The sequence below is a fragment of the Sander lucioperca genome, chromosome 7, assembly GCF_008315115.2.
Source record: "Sander lucioperca isolate FBNREF2018 chromosome 7, SLUC_FBN_1.2, whole genome shotgun sequence".
Lineage (NCBI taxonomy): Eukaryota > Metazoa > Chordata > Actinopteri > Perciformes > Percidae > Sander > Sander lucioperca.
Window position 1 is genome coordinate 25,817,897 of NC_050179.1, and position 20,805 is coordinate 25,838,701.

Consider the following 20,805-nt stretch of genomic DNA (forward strand, 5'->3'; position numbering starts at 1 on the left):
TTGCCTCTGGAACTTTGGACTAGTTAGGCTGATTCCTTTTACTAGCTCTCCTCCAGTGGAGGGAGAAGTATATTGTCATCTAAAAGTAGAAATGATTACACACTAAAAATACTCCATTATTCAGTGAAAGTACAGAGGTAGGCTACTTGAAAGAAAAATTAATCAAGTGTAAAAGTAATCATTATGTTATTATTGATGCATTAACAACATGCAAGCAGCACCTGTATGTGGCAAAAAATAGGCATATGTCTTCTGTGGCACTGACGGTAGCTTTCCAATGTTTGAAAAAATAAAAATAATAATAACCCATACATAACAGGGTTATCTTGGTTTGGGCTTGAGAGAAAAGTCTGTAGGCCTATGACAGATGGGATGTGTTGGGTTTGAAGCCAGTTGTTGCCAAAATGTTGCATTATGTGAAATGTAGGATCCGATTTTGATCTTTCTCAAATCGAGTTGAGTGCCCCAACTGGAAGGGATCAGTGGAGCTAATTTTAACTACTTTATAATGTTAGATGGTAGTCTAATCTATCACAATGCATCATATTTTACAAACAAATGATTGGATTGACATGTTAAATCTAGATCTGAAAGTAACTATAGTTGTAAAATAAAAGCAGTTGGGTAAAAAGTAGGCTACAACATTTTACTCTTAGATGAGATGGAATGGAGGTATATAGCAACAAGAAAGTGAAATACCATACTCATGTACAGTAGCCTACAAGATTGCATTTAAGTACAGTACTAGAGTAAATGTAGACCTAGGCTACTTATAACCCTATGCTTAAATCAAATAACATAAATTAGGCTGCATGCCACCAATGCTCTGCAGAAATTTAACCAGAATATTTTATTCTGAAAACAGCAGACAGGAAGTAGTTTTTGGCAAGGAATCCTGTCGTGCCAACCAGCTAGCTCATTAGCTGGTTAGCTCAATTTAACCATATTCCAATATTTACAGCTGAGGAGGGGGGCGAGGTAAGATTGTTTGCACAACTTGTTACGGGTTTCCCAAAAATGTGAACTCGTTTGTTTTACTGTCAATTTCTGGGAACATTCAAGCCAGCGATGTTAACGTTAACGTTAGCTAGCTATCTATGTTAAGTTAGTTATGGTAACATTAGGCTTGCAAGGCAATGAAGGCAAATAATACGACGATTGTATTTCCATCGAAGGATTCATATAGTACTTGAACGACTGAAACAGGGTTAAAATTAGTTAAAGAGTCATGCGTGGTGTCTTTTTGTTGTGTAATTGGCTTTCTTTTTTTTTTTTTTTACAGCAAACGACGACAGGGAGATTAGCCAGATGAAAAGCTTTAGCTTGCCAGTCTTTGTTGCTAGGCAACAGCACTATCTTCTGACTGTCTGAGGTAAAGCCTGTAATTACATTAGTGTAACAAAATCACGCATTGTCATTTTTTCCTATGCGTTATGCATGGAAAACTATTTCGCTCATGTGCTTAATTTCACCAAATTACTATCCAAAAATAACTGAAATAATAAAGTGCCTCCTTTTTACTCATGTCTGATTAGGGATATACAGTAGGCACCATGTTGGTCCCTATATTCACACTGAAGCTGAACCACAAGATTAACCCTCGCATGGTGACTGTTGGGAAATTTGATGGAGTCCACCCATGCCTTACTGCAGCCACACAGGCTGGGAAGGTGAGGGAAATTGTTCCATAACTTTGGAGAATTCTTAAGGAGCAAAAAGTAGACAGCATAGCATGGTTGCTGTCTGAGTACATGATCATTCTTCCTTTCTTTATTTCTATTTTTTTTTTTTTTTGTTGCCTTGTTGAAACATTGTGGGAAGAGAGTGACCATATTCTGGACTTTAATTTACACATAATTTCTGCACTCCTTCACTTTACAGTACTTCCCCACAGCTTCTCATACACTCATTACAGCATTCGATTATTATCAAATACCTTTCTTACTTTTAATACGTCATACTTTATATGTTGCCACCTCAAGCCCTGAATTCTCTGTTTCTCTTTATAAGGTTTTTATCCATAACCCTCATGCTCGTGGTGGGAAACCTGTAGCCCACCGACTGAGCCAGAGCACACAAGACTCTGACATCTCACTCCTCAACATCAACCAGGCAGTCACTTGTCTGACGGCAGGAACGCTGGGACCAAACACCACTGGGGATGCGCTGTTGGTGGGATCCCAGACCAACCTGCTGGCCTATGATGTCCATGACAACGCTGATATATTCTACAGAGAGGTGAGTGGGACTGAGGAGAATGAGTGGAGGCAAGGGCGTAGCGGAGACGGGGTACGCAGGGGACATGTCCCCCGCACTTTCCACGTCGGTGCCCTCTGTCCCCCACACTTACAACACGTCTGAGTTGATTTGAATGCACCATTAGTAGGCGAGTGTGCACGTTACTCAGGTTGCGTCAGTTGATTGATAGACTCATATACTGTAGATATTGGCAATAATAAAATAATATATAATAAAATATATACAAAAATTATAAGGAGGAACATTCATTTAAATATGTACTAATAAAGATCAGTGTATATGATGGAATAGTGTCATTAGAATGTGCCAGAGGCCACCAATTTTGGGCTTTTACGGTAAAAAATGTCTACATACCCCCCTACACTAAAGCAGTAAAACGGTATGGAAATGTCAGTGTTTCCATCAATCATAAATGAAATGGAGGCTGGTTGGAATCCGTGATTTGGAGAGACAAATGGGAGTGGATCTTTCAATAAAAATCCTCCTCTTGAACAATCCGTCCCCCTCACTTCGGAAATTACGGCCACGCCCCTGAGTGGAGGGTCGCAGTATTATTACATTACACAATCAAGCACTCAACTCCCTTAGTATTCCTCAAACTATTTGTTTGTTACACTGTTCAGCTGTCAAAATGTCAATAACCGATAAAAAAACAAAACATTGTAATGCTTTCTGTCACAGTAACATGATGGTGCAGCATCTGGGTGTAGGGCTGGGTATTGTTAAAAAAAATGTTGATATTGGTACTGATACCAATACCAATACCATGACTTCCATACCGGTTCCTAAGCGATACTTTGTTTCGATACCAATTTTATAAAACAAAGGAAATTACAACATTACGGCACACAAACATTTATATTGGTTTAAAGAAATACAAAATAGGCAGAGAGCTTTTTTTCCCAGAATAGATAGGTGGTGTAGCCAGACCATACTCCAGCGCTGACACAGAGCTGTATCTATGTGTGACTTTTTGAGTGATTTTGCTGACAAATAGACATCTGGACTGGAGTGAAAACACCTATGCATCTATGCCGTGTCTCTGTGTAGAAACTGAATATTTTACAGTATTTCACCTTAAAGGACTTTGTTTCTGTTTCTTCTCTTGGGTGTAGGTGACGGATGGAGCCAATGCAATTGTGTTAGGAAAACTCGGGGACATCCCGAATCCTCTCGCCATCATTGGAGGGAACTGCGCCTTACAAGGCTTTGACTTTGAGGGCAATGACCAGTTCTGGACAGTAAGAGCAGCAAGGCAACATTTTAATAACCGAATACATGACCGTCTTACATTCAAGAAAGTGGTTTCGTTGTATAGTAGTATAGCGCACAACTCATGATCAAACTGTAACTAGTTTCATTGTTAAAGGGGAACTATGTAGTTTTTTTTAGCTTAATTTACCTTAACTGAACAGCTTCGGAGTCACTGGAATGGTTATATGACTTTTTTTTCAGGTTGAATGGTGGCCGTCTCGCTTCCCCCTAGCGCCTGTGAGCGGAAAAACCACCCTTGCAACTTTGGGCCGCCAGCCCCAGCGTCAGGAAGCATCGCGTAATATCAGGTCTCGCGATGTAACAAATTGCTTTACGGCACTGCACACAAACAGGAACCGGCTAGCTATAAGAACAAGGTAGCGATGGGAGTTTTTCGCACTATCGTCATGGCTGAGCAGGCAAAAAAAGAAGCAGAAAGCTAGGAAAGCATTGTCGGAGGAACAGAGAAAGAGGAAACGGCAGACTGACCGAGCGAGGAGTGAGACACGAGTAAACATCGGACCTGCGTTTTCAGAATGGCGAGAACTGAGACAAACAGAAGCCTGCAAATCCGATGCTGACCTGGCGTTCTTGCTGTTGCACTTGTAAGTGTCTTTGATCAGAAACTTTAACTGCCACAGAGTTTCTTGTCAGCTTGATGTTGGCAAACGCAAGCTGCTTCTGCTCCGACAGCGTTCTAAGGCCATTGTAGGAAAACACCCGGGAGAGAAAGGTAATATTTCGAGAAAAACCTCAGTGGACGTGGCTCTGTGCGTTCGCCGGCTTCTTTGAAAACAAATGCACACGACCAGAGGGAGAAGATGGGAGGGGGGAGAGTCGCCAACGAGTGTTTACGACAGCGTTGCCAAATATCTATTCCGAAGCTGTAGGGGGAGCTCTATAGAGAAACCTGCGAGCAAAAAGCGAGAAAACAGCGAAGAAATTGCCCAAACTGCATAGCGCCCCTTTAACAGCACATTTTCATTTGTTATATTTCTAAATATTCAACCATTTTCCAGCCACCTGTTGCCCAATTTATTTTGTCAATGCGATTTTTTTCACTCCCTGTCAGGATGAATAACTCCTTGGCTAAATCAACTAGATTAATGTATTCATGAAGTGTCTTGTTTTAGGTAACTGGTGATAATGTCAGATCTCTGGTGCTCTGTGACTTCACCGGGGATGGGAAAAATGAGGTAAGTCCTGACTGTCTTCCTCCTATCTCTCTCCTGTTTTCTATAGCTCTCCACTTTGAAAAAAAAAGGTTTACAGTTGTGTCTGAACTATAGACATGGGTTCAATTAAAGATGAATTCATATTAATAGTAGGGCTTGTCCCGATTTGATTCTTTTTATGATACATGGGTGCCGATTCCATTTGTATTGCGATTTTCATTTATTGCGATTTTAGAACTATTGCGATTCGATAGTATTGAGTATTGTGATTTACTTTTCCTTCTTTAACAACAACAAAAAAAAGAGTTGAATAATACACTTCTAGAGACAATATATCATGAGACATTTCTAAAAACGAATTGTTTTCTAAAAAGAAAGAACATCACATGTCAGTCAGTCAGTGATTTCCGGCTGTTTTGCTGGAAAAAGGATATGTAGTCGCCGTCAGTGGATAAACAGAAAATATTTAGGGGAATAATTGGCAAAAAAAAAAAAGATTCTAGGGATAACAATCGATTTTAAAAATCGTCGCAAAAGAAATCACGATACATACGGTTTTCGATTCCCCCAATTCATATGATCATTTGTTGATTCAAAACCGTTTAGTCAGCTATCGTGTTTTGTGTTTACAGCTCCTGGTAGGATCGGAGGACTTTGACATCAGGGTATTCAAAGAGGACGAGCTTGTGTCTGAGATGTCTGAAAATGAGGTAAATGGATGCAAAGTATTACGCTTGTTGATTTCCGAGAAACATAGTTTTTCAAAAGCCTTAGACGATGTTTTGCACAGGGGACGGCCCCACAATAATACCATCATTGCACTGTTACTGGTTGTATCTTGTTTATTCTCGTAAAAGTCATATTTTTGACAAGTGTCCCCCCACCCCCACCCCCGTCCTTCTCCATACAGACGGTAACATCGCTGTGCCATATGCATGACAGCAGGTTTGGCTATGCCCTTGCCAATGGCACCGTTGGAGTTTATGACCGCACCGCCCGCTACTGGAGGATTAAGGTACTGTGGTGTTATTTCCAGAAACACCATGTTGTATGATGAGACAAAGGGAAAACTTAAACATCAAGGGCCCGTTTTGGTTTTTACGTGGAATTTTGAGCCAAAAGCGAAGAACTAATCTCCATTTTAAACTAACACGGCCAAAACCGCATATCTCATCAACAGTCTCGTATACTGGGCATGCATCGTGCCGGGGTAAACAGGAGGCAGCATGTTTACTCCGCCGGTTGCTGGTAGTTGCCATGATAACACTAGTAGCTTAAAATCAGGTGGCGAAATGTTGGCGTCAGTGTCGGTGGTGTCGGAGGTCTCCGATTGCGGCCGTTGAGATTGCAACACAACCCTGCTGATTCCAAACCAAAACGGGTCAGAAGTGTTTTCAAATTTCTCCGTTTTAGAGGCTCTGAAACGCCAGAGCAGTGTGAATGCGAGGTGTAAACAGAGCAAAAGATATTCTTTTTTAAAATCAAAACATAGCAATGTAAATGTAGCCTTAGTTCTGTTCCATGTCTGTGCCCCTCCCTTCTATGTCTATAATCATGCAAACTGTCCCACATCTTGCTCCATGTCCTTAACCATTTGAGCCTGTTTGAGCCATTTTACTAACACCCATACCTTTGAAATTTGCAATGTCTCTCTCCCACATCAGTCTAAGAATCATGCAATGAGCATCCATGCCTTTGACCTTAACGCTGATGGGGTGGTGGAGCTTATCACTGGCTGGTCCAATGGAAAGGTCAGCACACACTAGCAGGCCTGGCATTTAGAAACAAGCACTCACACCTCGGAAATGTGATTTGGAATTAGATTTTTTGAACACAACAAGTCACTCATTTCTATAGTATCTCTAGCTGGTCCTCAGTATTTGATTACATTCCCCTTTTATTTTCAGATTGATGCTCGTAGCGACCGAACAGGTGAGGTCATTTTCAAAGACAACTTCTCCTCTTCTGTGGCCGGAGTGGTGGAAGGAGACTACAGGTTGGATGGACAGACTCAACTTATCTGCACCTCCATAGAGGGAGAGGGTATGTTGTTTGTGCATTAATGTTGCTAGTTACTTCACAAATTAAGATTTTTTTGAACACAAAACACACGTAGTTTATAAAATACGATATTTTATTATGAATGAAACTACCCAACAACATATAGGCCTACAAGTTCATCTGAAATGATTAGACCATTAAACACTAAGTTGATTGACAGAACTGTTTGGATCGTTTCCAGTTTCTAAAATGTGAGGATTTTTCTGCATTGAGTACTTTTACTTTTAGTACTTTAAGTACATTTTCCTGATGATACTTACATACTTATGCAGGACTTTTACTTGCAACAGAGTATTTTTACAGTGTGGTATTATTACTTTTACTTAAGTAAAGGATCTGAATACAGTACGTGTGTGTGTGTGTGTGTGTGTGTGTGTGTGTGTGTCCATCCATGCATGTTCACATAACTTTTTTTTAAGGCTGAGAGGACTTGTGCTGTCACCCGAGTACAATGGAGATTTATTGAAGAGATTTATTGAAGTGGATTTGTGATTCTCTGAACTACATTTCCACTTCCTGAGTACTTTAGTTCATGTGAAGATACTTCAAATAAAATAACGACCACATTCCTGCCTAGGACTGGGCATCGAGAACCCATTCTAACTTGGAACCGTTTCAAAAATTACGATTCGAACGGAATCCGATTATCAATTCCAAATTTAACAGACGCGAGTTTTGGTTTTAGTAGCGGCCACCGTACTTCCAGGCGCTTGTTGTGTTGCAGCCATGGGGCACAGTAAGCGGCGCTCTAAAGTGTGGCTTTATTTTACGTTGAAAAAGCCTGGTAAAACTGTAAATCACCATTGAATCAAAGGAAGATGTTCCCCTTACGTATCTGTGAAATAAGCATGTGACCCGTTTCAACTCCACCCCTCAAAGAATCGGAATTGAGAATCGAAAGGAAGAATCAGAATTGTAGAAATCAAAACGATGCCCAGCCCTATTCCTGTCCGCCTCAGCACTTCTGCACTTTGAGCTTAATTCAGACATGACATGTAAACGTGCTGAACATTATTTGTGAGAACTGACCATGTAAGCTTGGTTTCAGGGATGTCATCAGCGTTGTAAATGTGTGTACCTTGTAGTCCGTGGTTACCTGCCAGCCAGTAAAGACCTTAAAGGGAATCTGATGGACTCCAGTGCTGAACAGGACCTGATCAGAGAGCTCAGCCAGCGCAGACAGAATCTGCTGCTGGAGCTACGCAACTATGAAGAGAATGCCAAGGTACATATTAAGGGTGTGAATCTTCACTTGTCTCACGATTCGATTCGATTACGGTCAACAAGTAACATCATTAGGCAATAATCGATTATGGTCTGTCACTGCATCGATGCAGAATCGCCCAGGTCCTCATCGCGATGCATCGATGCAATGTTACATTTCAACACCCCTAGCACAGTACATATGTATTTATTCCATCATTTATGTATTTGTCATTTTATTTTATTTTTTATCGACTATACTGAAGTACAGATAGTACAAACGTGATGTAGTACTTGGTCATTTCTTAATATCATCCATCCATGATATATTCAAAGATAGATCAATTGATTTAAAAAAAAAAAAAAAAAAAAAAAAAAAAAAAATGAATATGGCGATATGTAGATTTTCCTTTTTACCTTTTGGTTCTTGACAAGATATTTTAAAAAATGATAGCAGATTATCGTTCATTTTACTGACTTTGATGACCTCCTGGCTCTTTTCTTGAGTGCTACCCTCAGCTCAGATTCTCAATTTTGAACTCAAGATTTCTGAAAATACACAGAATGCATCGCAATCATGTTTGCTGAGCAAAATCCCCTTTACATTTTTTTTTCTTCTCCCTTTTTCATTTTATCCTCGTCACATTTTGGCCGCATTCCTGTTTATTTTCGAGAAAGCAGACTCTATAGACAATCACAGGATGCTTAATTGACATTGGTCTGCATATTATTGTATGTTAACGTCCACACAAACTGTGCTATTGTTTCAGGGTGTGTCAGAGACAAACAATGGGATGGGTGTCATACCAGCCAATACTCAGCTCCAGACGGCGCTGTCAGTGAGACCTGCTACGGAGGCTCAGAAGGCTCATGTAGAGCTCAGCATTTCAACACCAAATGGTAGAGTGTTTTTAGCACTTAAAGGGAGTTTACCCCAAAATAAAAAAAAAACAAAACATATTTTCCTCTTACCTGTAGTGCTATATATCAATCTGGATTTATTTGTTGTTGCCCAGTGTTGGAGATATCGGCCATAAAGATGTCTGCCTTATCTCCAATATATCAGAATCAGAATACTTTATTGATCCCCTCAGGGAAATTATTTAGTTAGGCAAAAAGATAGAGTAAGAAAAGAGTCAGTAGGTGTTTAGAGTAACATAGCTACAGTAAGAAATAAATAAAAATGTTAGGTAGAATTAAAGTGGGATTAGGTTACAAGTAAGATTAGGTTAAAAAGATTTTCAAATGGATTGTACAAATTCTATTGTAGTGCAGTGTCCACATAAAGTACAGTATGAACATAAATAAGTACAGTGTGAATAATAAGTAGCAGCAGTGAATACATAACACATTTTGCTCATGTAGCTGATAAATTATCACACCAAGTATTTATTGTACATAATTGTCCAAGAATATTGAGATGTTATGTGGAGATATGTGCTGTGAGATCAGTTTTTTTTTTTTTTTTTTTTTAAACTCAACAGCAATGTGTCTTTCCAGAAATCCTGACCCGGTTACTAAAGATAATCCACAGATCTGGTTGTGAGCAGTTTCATGTAGGAACTATTTTCTTTCTACCGAACTACACCCGCCCACCGTAATCACTGCGCAGAGGGAAGCGTACTCTTGGACGAGAGGCTCGTGCTCGGGACAGCGTGACATGTAAACATTAAGGGGTGTTTGTACAGTCTAATATCGACCGGGGTCTTGCGGTGTACTTGCTGGTCAAAGATAGCCATCAAGCGGGACAGTGGGATACCTGTCATATGGCCAGCCACCTTTACAATATGGCTTAGGTGGTTTTTGTCCCTGATGTTCAGCACTACAGGTACGAGGAGAAATATGTGTCTTTGGTTTTGGGGTGAACTGTCCCTTTTTTTTTAGGCTGAGAATTTCAAGCATGTCACAGACTGAGTAAATACTAAGTCCCAAGTCCCTGAATCTCTCCTTTATCCCCTCCAGAAACCATTATCCGTGCGGTGCTCATCTTCGCAGAGGGGATATTTGAGGGGGAGAGTCACGTTGTCCACCCCAGCGCCCAGAACCTGTCGGGCTGTGTCCGAGTCCCCATTGTTCCCCCAAAAGATATACCAGTAGATCTGCACATCAAAGCCTTTGTTGGAGGGAAAACTAGGTAGGACGTGTGAGCAAGTGATGCGATGCGTGCTGTCGCGTACTAATTGTTTTGTTCCCTTCCCATGTGATTAACACCTCCTATTTTGTTTCCTCTGCAATTCATTCTTTTTGTCCGCTCCAGCACCCAATTCCACGTGTTTGAAATCACTCGTCAGCTGCCTCGTTTCTCCATGTATGACATCACAGTGGACTCCTCAGCTGCTCCGCCCAGTGGAAGGGTCACATTCAGCATCAACGACCGACCACAGCGGGTAGGCTGGCAGCGTCTCTCTCAGGAAGACAGAGGACAACAGGACAGCATGATTCTGATCAGTCCCACAGCATGCTCACAGCAATAAAATGCAGATATATGTTTGCCAATTAAAACCTATATGAATGTAATATTTCATGTATGTAATTGTTTACATGCGTGTGTGTGTGTGTGTGTGTGTGTGTGTGTGTGTGTGTGTGTGTGTGTGTGTGTGTAGGTGGTGATGTGGCTGAATCAGAACTTCCTGCTTCCAGAAGGAGTAGACAGTCCTGACATTACTTTGAATTCACTAAGAGGAGGGGGACTGTTGTCCATCAGTATGGCCAGCAGTGGACAGGTACAAACACACACAGCAACAATTACGTGTTTAGCTATAAGCTTAACTCAGAATCGTTGGTTTTTTGATGTTACACTTCTGCCAGCTTTAACTTTACATTACCAAGAGCATCAAATTACAAGTGCTGGAGCTTTACAACTCAACACAAACATGGAGGGCCCTAGTTTAACGATCTAAGCGCACGGCGTGAAGCGCATGGCGCAGGTGTGTTTAGGGCGTGTCCAAATCCACTTTTGCTAGTTTGACGGCGGAAAAAAGGGTCCGTTCGCCGGGCGCATGGTTGAAAAGGGTTGTACTTAGTGTCTTCGTTAATTTATAGGTGTGTTTTGGGCATAACATGCAGTAAACCAATCAGAGATCACCTCCCATTCCCTTTAAAAGCCAGGCGCGTTTGTACCTTGGCGCATTGCTATTATGATGGCGGATTTGCACCGTAATATTTTTATTTGCAATCTTTTGCATGTTTGTGTGCTGCTGCGCTTCCCTGTGTGTGTGTAACAAGCATAGTGTGCGCACGCTGTGTATAAGCCTAGGCGCATTTTACTAATTCGCTGTTAAAATAACAATGAAATGCTGCGCTATTGACTTTAGACCAGGTTTTTGTTGGTCAATGGCGCGATCACTTCCCGCTGCCTCAAGATGCAAAGAATGCACCTGAACACACCTGAGAAGACCTCCTCTAGAAGACCTCTGCTAGAAGACCTCCTCTAGAAGACCTCTGCTAGAAGACCTCCTCTAGAATACCTCCGCTAGAAGACGTCTGATAAAAGACCTCCGCTAGAAGACCTCCTCTAGAAGACCTCTGCTAGAAGACCTCTGCTAGAAGACCTCCGCTAGAAGACCTCCTCTAGAATACCTCCGCTAGAAGACGTCTGATAAAAGACCTCCGCTAGAAGACCTCCGCTAGAAGACCTCCTCTAGAAGACCTCCGCTAGAAGACCTCTGCTAGAAGACCTCCGCTAGAAGACCTCCTCTAGAATACCTCCGCTAGAAGACGTCTGATAAAAGACCTCCGCTAGAAGACCTCCTCTAGAAGACCTCTGCTAGAAGATCTCCGCTAGAAGACCTCCTCTAGAATACCTCTGCTAGAAGACCTCCTCTAGAAGACCTCTGCTAGAAGACCTCCTCTAGAAGACCTCCGCTAGAAGACTTCTGCTATAAGACCTCCTCTAGAAGAGCTCCGCTAGAAGACCTCCGCTAGAAGACCTTCGCTAAAAGACCTCCGCTAGAAGACCTCCACTAAAAGACCGCCGCTAGAAGACCTCCGCTAGAAGACCTCCGCTAGAAGACCTCCACTAAAAAACCTCTGCTAGAAGACCTCTGTTAGAAGACCTCCGCTACAAGACCTCCGCTAGAAGACCTCCACTAAAAAACCTCTGCTAGAAGACCTCTGTTAGAAGACCTCCGCTAGAAGACCTCCACTAAAAAACCTCTGCTAGAAGACCTCTGTTAGAAGACCTCCGCTACAAGACCTCCGCTACAAGACCTCCGCTAGAAGACCTCTGTTAGAAGACCTCTGTTAGAAGACCTCCGCTAGAAGACTTCCGCTACAAGACCTCCGCTAGAAGACCTCCACTAAAAAACCTCAGCTAGAAGACCTCTGCTAGGAGACTTCTGCTCAAAGACCTCCACTACAAGACCTCCAATAGAAGACTTCTGCCTTGTCAGGAGAGAGAATGTAGTTGTTGTTGTTGCTGTGGTTTTCCCTGTAAGACCAGCACGCACATGCGCGCAATGATGGGCGCAGGTGCATTTGCTATTTAAACGATGTGAGCGCTGGACGGGAAATTGACATGATGATAATGAATTTCATTTATCATACCACACCAAACTTGTCTTGCATCAGCTTGTCTAGTAGTGTACATTTAATGCATTTAATTAATTACATTAAATCAAAGATTGAAGGATAAAGGGTTTGGATCGTGAATACTGTCTTTTGTGTTCATAAAGGGAAACTGACTAAATAATTTGTACTTTACCTTACCAAGAGTGAGCAAATACTGTTAATTGTTAATTTGCACAAAGAGACAATAGCTCCTGTCCTAAATCAGCTATAATCATATGGTGAAATTATCTCTTAATTTGCCCAATCAGATCACTCTGACAACGGATGACATCGACCTGGCAGGAGATCTGGTCCAATCACTGGCCTCCTTCATGGCAATAGAGGACTTGTCAGCAGAAGCAGACTTCCCCGGATACTTTGAGGAGCTACGCACTACACTCACTGAGGTTTGGCTTTAATCAGATTGAAACCTCTGTGGTCATAAACATTTTAATGCCATTTATTCCACTAATACTCCAAGACACAATACCTTCTGTCCATCGTCACATATACATCGACCTGTACATGTACGTAATGACTACAATTATGTCTTCAACAGCACCCTGTGTAAAAGGCTTGTCCCGACTGAGAGAAGTCAGGGAACACATGAGCACCTTTCATTCCATGTAAATTTAAAGTGCTTTACAGTAAAAGACAAAATAAAATAAAAAACATAAGCATAAACAACAAAAATAAGAATACAGTATAATCATCAACACAACAAGGCAATCTACAAATCTACGCGCATGCACGCACGCACACACGCACGCACACACGCACGCACGCACACACACACACACACACACACACACACACACACTGTATTCAGATCCTTTACTTAAGTAAAAGTAATAATACCCACACTGTAAAAATACTCTGTTGCAAGCGAGTAATGATTTAAATGCCTGAGAGAATAGTAAAGTTTTGAGTTTGCTTTTGAATGTGGACACAGTTGTGATGGACCTCAGGTCATCAGGCAGCTTGTTCCAGAGAGCAGGATCACAGTAACTCAAGACCTCCGCTAGAAGACTTCTGTTAGAAGACCTCCGCTACAAGACCTCCGCTAGAAGACTTCCGCTAAAAGACTTCCGCTAGAAGACCTCCGCTAGAAGACCTCTGCTAGAAGACCTCTGCTACAAGACCTCCTCTAGAAGACCTCTGCTAGAAGACCTCCTCTAGAAGACCTCTGCTAGAAGACCTCCTCTAGAATACCTCCGCTAGAAGACGTCTAATAAAAGACCTCCGTTGAAGACCTCCGCTAGAAGACCTCCTCTAGAAGACCTCTGCTAGAAGACCTCCGCTAGAAGACCTCCTCTAGAATACCTCTGCTAGAAGACCTCTGCTAGAAGACCTCTGCTAGAAGACCTCCTCTAGAAGACCTCCGCTAGAAGAGCTCCGCTAGAAGACCTCCGCTAGAAGACCTCCACTAAAAGACCTCCGCTAGAAGACCTCCACTAAAAGACTGCCGCTAGAAGACCTCCGCTAGAAGACCTCCACTAAAAAACCTTTGCTAGAAGACCTCTGTTAGAAGACCTCCGCTACAAGACCTCCACTACAACACCTCCGCTAGAAGACATCTGTTAGAAGACCTCTGTTAGAAGACCTCCGCTAGAAGACCTCCGCTACAACACCTCCGCTACAACACCGCCGCTAGAAGACCTCTGTTAGAAGACCTCCGCTAGAAGACCTCCACTAAAAAACCTCAGCTAGAAGACCTCTGCTATGAGACCTCTTCTCAAAGACCTCCACTACAAGACCTCCAATAGAAGACTTCTGCCTTGTCAGGAGAGAGAATGTAGTTGTTGTTGTTGTTGCTGTGGTTTAATATTGAGTCTTAAATATCTATATGCTAGGTGGATGAGTTCCACTCTGTCCATCAGAAGTTAACTGCAGCCATGGCCGACCACTCCAACTACATCAGGAACATGCTGGTGCAAGCAGAGGATGCTCGTCTCATGGGTGAGATGTGAGTAACCACACTATGCATACAGTCACATTTATATTCCTTGTGAAGTACTACAGTATGTGAAATACAGGCAACACATGGACAATACTTTAATCTGTCTGTCATAGAACCTTTTCTTCATACATCTTGACATTGATACCAAGTTTTGATGACTGCATGTCATTAAGGTCAGCCACTTCCAGAGCCGTGGTATTGTGCATGCCTGTTTAAAGGCCTCAAAAAGAAAACGCCATCATTGAAGTTACTATGACGATTCAAAATGTCTGCCGTGTTGCAATAACTCTAACTAGTGACTTCGGAAACAAAAGAGCGATTGTATCAAAAACACCAAGAACAAATACACTCAGTTGCCAATTAATTATACCTAACCTTAGCTGAAACTAATGCAATAAATCCAACCTTTGAGGGTTTTCCTAGCCTAGAAATCTAGACGCACCCTAGCGGCAACAAATGTAATTTGCAGCCAGGGTCAGTCTAGCAACTCTCCGTTGGCTTGCGAGCTGGAAAAACCAAATTCTGGTCAGGCCAATCACATCGTGTATAGAGTCGGTGGGCGGGCTTAACATAAGGACGGCAGAGTTGCGACAGTTCAGTGTGAATTCCCTGCTACTTGAAAACAAAGAAGGTGGCTGCTGCTGCTGGCGAACAGCGGTCTTTTGAATCGGCTTTGGCTGCGACTCTGGAAGACTTGGAGTTAAGCACTGAAATCATTCTTAAAAAAGGGAGATGTGTTCGGAGTTTTGCCGACCGGATACGGCAAAAGTTTAATCTACCAACTAGCGTTGCTCTGGTTGGCTATGAGTGCAGAGGGAATTTGAAAGACAGCCGTTTATCCCGCCCCTCGGATTGAGCCCTGCCAATGGTGAGTTTCCAGACCCAACATCTTGATGTAGGTCTGGCTTGTCAGGCTAGGTTTTCCCTGCATAGAGGAATGTTTGGCGCCCCCCAAAGGAAAATCACCAGCACCAAAATGATAAGAATTGAGAGAGAAAAAAATAACAATTCAAATCCTCTCCAAATGTGTTAAAGCGCAATTTACCAAACACAAGCAGAACATAAACTTGAATATGAGAGCCAATCTCAGTTTTTTCGTACAGTCAGACTGGCTGGGTGAATTATTTAAATATTAATATTATTTTTTTTTAACTAGTTTTGTTGATTGGGGTTTCATTTACTCAAGCATAATATACATTTTGTTTATCAAATTGTCAGAAATAAAAGCAAAATGCATAGATTTCTGTCAAATAAGGTAACAAAAACTCATTGCCTTTACTGTGCGCGGACCGATCAGTACTGCGCAGTAACCCCCCCCAAAAGGCCCATTCTGAGCTAGGAAAAACCCTGCCTTTATGAAGCTTATAATTATATTAGTTCAGTTTTTGTCGAAACCACATCCAAAGCTGTAGTTTGTAGTGCTGTTGAATTGTATTGTGTTGTGATGAAAGGTGTTTCACATATTTAATGTACCCTCACTGATATAAACGGGATGGACAAAATATTAGAAATGCCTCTTGGTATACAACTTTACAATTCAACTGCACCACAAGCCTCCAAAGTGACCACACATCCGAATCAACACCTCTCTAAAACAGTTTGCAGCTGAGTGTATATTTCACCATACGTTAATTGATCATGTTGATGTGGGACCTTTTTCACCACAGGACCAAACTAACTTTTTCTCCTGCCCTCTGTAGGACAACTATGAAGAAGCGTTACAGAGAGCTGTACGATCTAAACAGGGATCTGGTCAACGAGTATAAAATCCGCTCTAACAACCACAATGCACTGCTGGCCTGCCTCAAGTCTGTCAACCAGGCCATACAGCGAGCTGGTAGACTCCGAGGTAAGCCTGTGTGTGTGTGTGTGTGTGTGTGTAGGACACACAATTCACCACAATTCCTTAACAACAGTACTGTATGTGGGCTGACGGGCGAGTCGAGCCTTTGTTTTGGACAGAGCGGCTGTGCATGGCAGGGATTGTCTGGGACAATCAATGTCATTGTACATTATTGTATCTTTTAGGGGTGTAAATCACAAGTTTTATCACAATCAATTTATCGGTAGCGTAAATCTTTTTGGGCTCCAAAAGCTTAGTAGCAAACATTGTGAATATTCAAAGCTTCGCTGATGTGGGTGAGGGATTACTAATGCTTTACAGAGTACTGGTGTATAGGCCCTGACACACCAACCCGACGGTCAAAGGCAGTCGGACAGATCAGTCAGCTCCCCGAGGTCCAAAAAGTGCCTTGGAACACACCGAAGCGACGCCGACTTGAGCGTACGTTCTGCACGTGCGCGAGATGTAATACAAAAAATGAAAACCGGAAATGACGAACGTGTCACGTGGGTCTGGCTTCTCCAGCTGACCGATAATGGCGGCTTGTTCGAAATACGATCTCGTATTTTACCAAAATAGTTCACTGAAACGTGTTTCTGAACACATTTTAAGCGAGAAACAGGCCATACAGTTGCTGAATCTGTCTTCATTTCAGATCGACAAAGGTCAGTTTAAAAGATTTTCGTCAGATTTTGAGAGGCGTTCGTCACTCGTCCCGCTCGCCATTTCCGGGTTAGCAGTCCACCAATCAGATTGGTCATTGAGTCCGGCTGCCCGCCGTCCGACCCAGCAAGCCGAGTCGGCCAAAATGAAGGCCGACGGCCCCGCCGACGGACGACGGCACAGAACACACCGAACAGACTCGAGTCACCGACCTCGCCAGACTGTCCGACAGCCGATTATCGGGTTGGTGTGTCAGGGCCTTATGGCTCACCCTAGCTACCCAACTGGAAAGCCTGTTTTTCAGTGTTTCTTATAGCTTTGTTATGGAAGCATACACCATGTAGCATATTAGGGATGAACAGAGTTTTGACTTAGCAGGGGAACAACACTCATGACCACATCAAAAAAGAAGAAAGGGCCACGGTCTCTTGGTCTCACTATCCTGGCAAAGAATTAAAAAAGTCTTTGATTTAGATGCCTATTTTATGTTAAAATTCCTAGTACAGCGTAAACTAGAGCTAAGTAACAATCCACGCGTAGCTGCACAAACAGCCTTCTTCAGGGTGCGTTAGGGCTAGGGCCCTCAGCACACAGTTTCACTTTTAGCAGATACAAGATGGTTGCAAACACCTGACCAAGAAGCCAGTGAACTTCTAGTCTCGCATTGCCAGACCTTCCTCCACGGCGCTGCGGAGGAGGGTCTGGCTAGTCCACACAGCATTCCCGGGATGGGAGAAAAACGTGCTCTGGTTTATTGGCATTTCTTTAAACCGATCACAATCATCTTGGGCGGTGCTAAGCGCTGGACGGAGCCCCGGCGCCGCTGCAAAATAGCCTCGGGAAAGAACTTGTTTTGGTGGAATGTGCTCGTTCAAAGGTTGTTTTTAGTCGTGCAACAGAAAACAGATTGGACAGATAGTCTAGCTAGCTGTCTGGATTTACCCTGCAGAGGTCTGTTGTGAAAAGGCATTTGTGTCATCCTTTATGTGTTGCCTACCTGTCTTGTCTCGTCATATTAATCTATCTGTCGCTGTTCCTCCTCCTCTTCAGTGGGTAAGCCCAAAAACCAAGTTATATCTGCCTGTCGAGACGCCATCAAGAGCAACAACGTCAACGCACTCTTCAGGATCATGAGAGCTGGCGCTGCGTCCTCCTGAGGCTGGAAGGAGTGGGGGGGCGGGGGATGATGATGCAGGAACGGACAAATAGATTGAAAGTACAAGCACAACTGATCAGTACTGTAATGTTGAACTTCATCTATGTCAAGCATGGCAGCAGCAAGGATGTTTCCCCATGGGACGAGACCTACACGTCCCAGGGACCCGCTGTTGCAGCCTTAATCTATCTTTTTCCATGATTTAGGAAGAAGCAACAGCATGGCAGCAACATTTAGCAACAGCTCCATAATACTTTTTACTGTGTGTGAAATCTGACATTCTGCTCGCTCAAAGACATAACATGCTGACCACAGGCTTTAGTGCACTAGTAAAAATGTCATCCATCCCAGACTAATCTCTGTGGCTGTCGGAAGAGCTTGATTTAGTGCAAGCGTAGCTAGATCAGATCTAGGTCGAAATTTGTGTAGTGCAGGCAGGAGTGACACAACTGTTTTAGAGAGTTCAGCTGGACCAAAGGAGGGGGAGTGGAATGCTTCCCCCAAACTGTTTCTCAAAAGCAATGGAACAAAGATGGTCTGAGTACTGTGAGGCTTTAGAGAAGTTCATTTGCGGTCTAAAACTCATGCAAAAGAAAAATTAGTCTTTTTTTCTTCAGTTATACGCTCACATATACTTGTCTAAAAGCATCAGTAGTTAAAAGAAAGAGAGTTAAAGGACAATTCTGGCGCAAAACAAACCTAGGGGTTAATAACAGATGCGTACCCACTCTGTCGTTCTCTGGGACACGTTTTCATGCTAATCGGATGTGTTTGTAGCTTGAAACAAGCTAACGCGGACCGCTGATTAGCTTACAATGCTAGTATTCGGGGCACAGGGAAAGTAAAAACAAATTGCTATTTATACCACTAAAAAGGCTAAACATATCACCACACTTCAACGGTAGCATAGTGAGGGTCCCTAAATGTTAACCAAAGCGTTGAGAACTTTGTAAGTGTACAGACAGTTTTTTAAAAAGATAGACTATAAAGACGCATTCTCGTATACAGGCGGCCGCCGTCTTGGGAGCTACTGTCTTTCTAAACTATCTTTTAAATAAACTGTCTGTACACTTACAAAGTTCTCAATGCTTCGGTTAACATTTAGGGATCCTCATTATGCTACCGTTGAAGTGTGGTGATATTTTGAGCCTTTTTAGTGGTATAAAATAGTGATTTGTTTTTACTTTCCCTGTGCCCCGAATACTAGCGTTGTAAGCTAATCAGCGGTCCGCGCTAGCTTGTTTCAAGCTACAAACACATTCGATTAGCATGAAAACATGTCCCAGAGAGCGACAGAGTGGGTACACATCTGTTATTAACCCCTAGGTTCGTTTTGCGCCGGAATTGTCCTTTAAGTCTCATGTCCATTGAATGTACTAGAGTTGTTCCAAGAAATGTTTAAACTTCAGAAAAGAAACTGTCTGTTCCCACAAAGACTTGAGCGTTTGTAGAAAATGACTATCTGCTGGATGGGCCCCCTGACTGTTTGATCCAGCGGACACAGTGATGTTTAGAGAGAGCACAGCTGGCTTGCTAGCAAGACGGACCCAGAAATCACTGGTGACCCCGATAGTTTGGTGTGACGGCTCACGTCTCTGCTTCCAGCTGTTGTGGTGTGTTTGTGTGCCGTTTGTAGCCAAAGAAAAATTTTTTAAATGAGTGGAGGTCACTGAGAGGTGCATTGCTGTGCGTTTAACCTGTTAACCTTTTGTAGATTATACACAGAGATTGTAAATGTAATTTTTCGTTTTTGGCAGAAACTATTATTAAATTAACTTGTGTTTAAAAAAAAAAAGTTTGTACGTATTAGTCATTTTTTGGAAACTTTGGGATGTCTACTAGAATTTAAAGTAAAGTTCTGCAGGCGGTTTTTTTTTTTGATTTAGTCAGTTTATCTGTACTATTCCCAGTGGTGGAATGTAACTAAGTACATTTACTTAAGTACTGTATTGAGGTACAATTTTGAGGTACTTTTTAATTTTGAATAACAATTTAGAGGGAAATATTGAAACTCAAGTTACTTTGCACATTCAGGTTATTAATACACAATATAATCAACAAATAATGATTTATTATTATAGGTTAATACCCAGCAGTTTATACGTACATTATACCAACTGCAACATTAAAGAGATAAACACATAAATGCATCAATCATTTTTCTAATGAGCACTTTTACTTTTAGTACTGTAAGTATATTTTGATGCTTCATATTTATTTAACTAAAGTTTTGAATGCAGGTCTTTTACTTGTAACAGAGTACATCTCCACTGTGGTATAACTACTTTTACTTCAGTAAAATATCTGAATACTTCCATCACTGACTATAGCTACCCTTTATTCAGCAGGTTGTAAGGGCTGAAACTTTCTGCTTTTTCCTATGGCTTTTTCCAACCTAACTTCCTTACTTCATGTATACTTCTGATTGGATGCACACATGTTCACTTACAAGCTGTATTCTATAGTCGCTACAGATGGTTCAGTGAGTCCACAGTCATAAATTACTATTACTGCTGCTCTGCATATGTGTACTCTCCTGCGTGGCTGTGCTACTTAATTAAGCTAGTAAGACATATTCAAATATGGAAACTCATTTGACCGAGGTTGAATACTGAAAATGTTTTATTACGCTCAGTTTATTAGTAGCATATATGCTGCTCTCTGTTTAACTTACAGCACAATA

The 20,805-nt window shown here is 42.1% G+C and overlaps 1 protein-coding gene across 3 annotated transcripts; it reads left to right on the forward strand.

The window, feature by feature from the left end:
- Positions 1-826: 826 nt before the first annotated feature.
- Positions 827-18,496, forward strand: bbs2 (Bardet-Biedl syndrome 2). Of its 3 annotated transcripts, none has more exons than XM_031294838.2 (19): positions 827-973; positions 1,279-1,372; positions 1,536-1,670; positions 2,011-2,238; positions 3,375-3,500; positions 4,647-4,709; positions 5,321-5,398; positions 5,599-5,703; positions 6,353-6,439; positions 6,596-6,731; positions 7,835-7,974; positions 8,723-8,852; positions 9,915-10,086; positions 10,210-10,339; positions 10,556-10,675; positions 12,770-12,907; positions 14,354-14,466; positions 16,161-16,309; positions 18,017-18,496. In XM_031294838.2, exons 3-19 carry the CDS (start codon positions 1,554-1,556, stop codon positions 18,121-18,123), a joined length of 2,139 nt encoding a protein of 712 aa, XP_031150698.1. In that variant the 5' UTR covers positions 827-973; positions 1,279-1,372; positions 1,536-1,553; the 3' UTR covers positions 18,124-18,496. The 3 variants fall into 3 exon arrangements, with proteins under 3 accessions (XP_031150698.1, XP_035859270.1, XP_031150696.1); XM_031294836.2 differs by having other exon boundaries at positions 860-978; positions 1,283-1,372; XM_036003377.1 differs by lacking the exon at positions 1,279-1,372 and having other exon boundaries at positions 855-975; positions 1,534-1,670.
- Positions 18,497-20,805: the final 2,309 nt, after the last annotated feature.

What these genes read in the sequence shown, in the direction of transcription:
- bbs2 (XM_031294838.2), top strand. Translation starts at nt 1,554, where the DNA reads ATGTTGGTCCCTATATTCACACTGAAGCTGAACCACAAGATTAACCCT. An exon ending in CTGGCTGGTCCAATGGAAAG is followed by an intron (nt 6,440 to 6,595) that starts GTCAGCACACAC and finishes TTTTATTTTCAG; the next exon opens with ATTGATGCTCGTAGCGACCG. An exon ending in GTATGGCCAGCAGTGGACAG is followed by an intron (nt 10,676 to 12,769) that starts GTACAAACACAC and finishes TTGCCCAATCAG; the next exon opens with ATCACTCTGACAACGGATGA.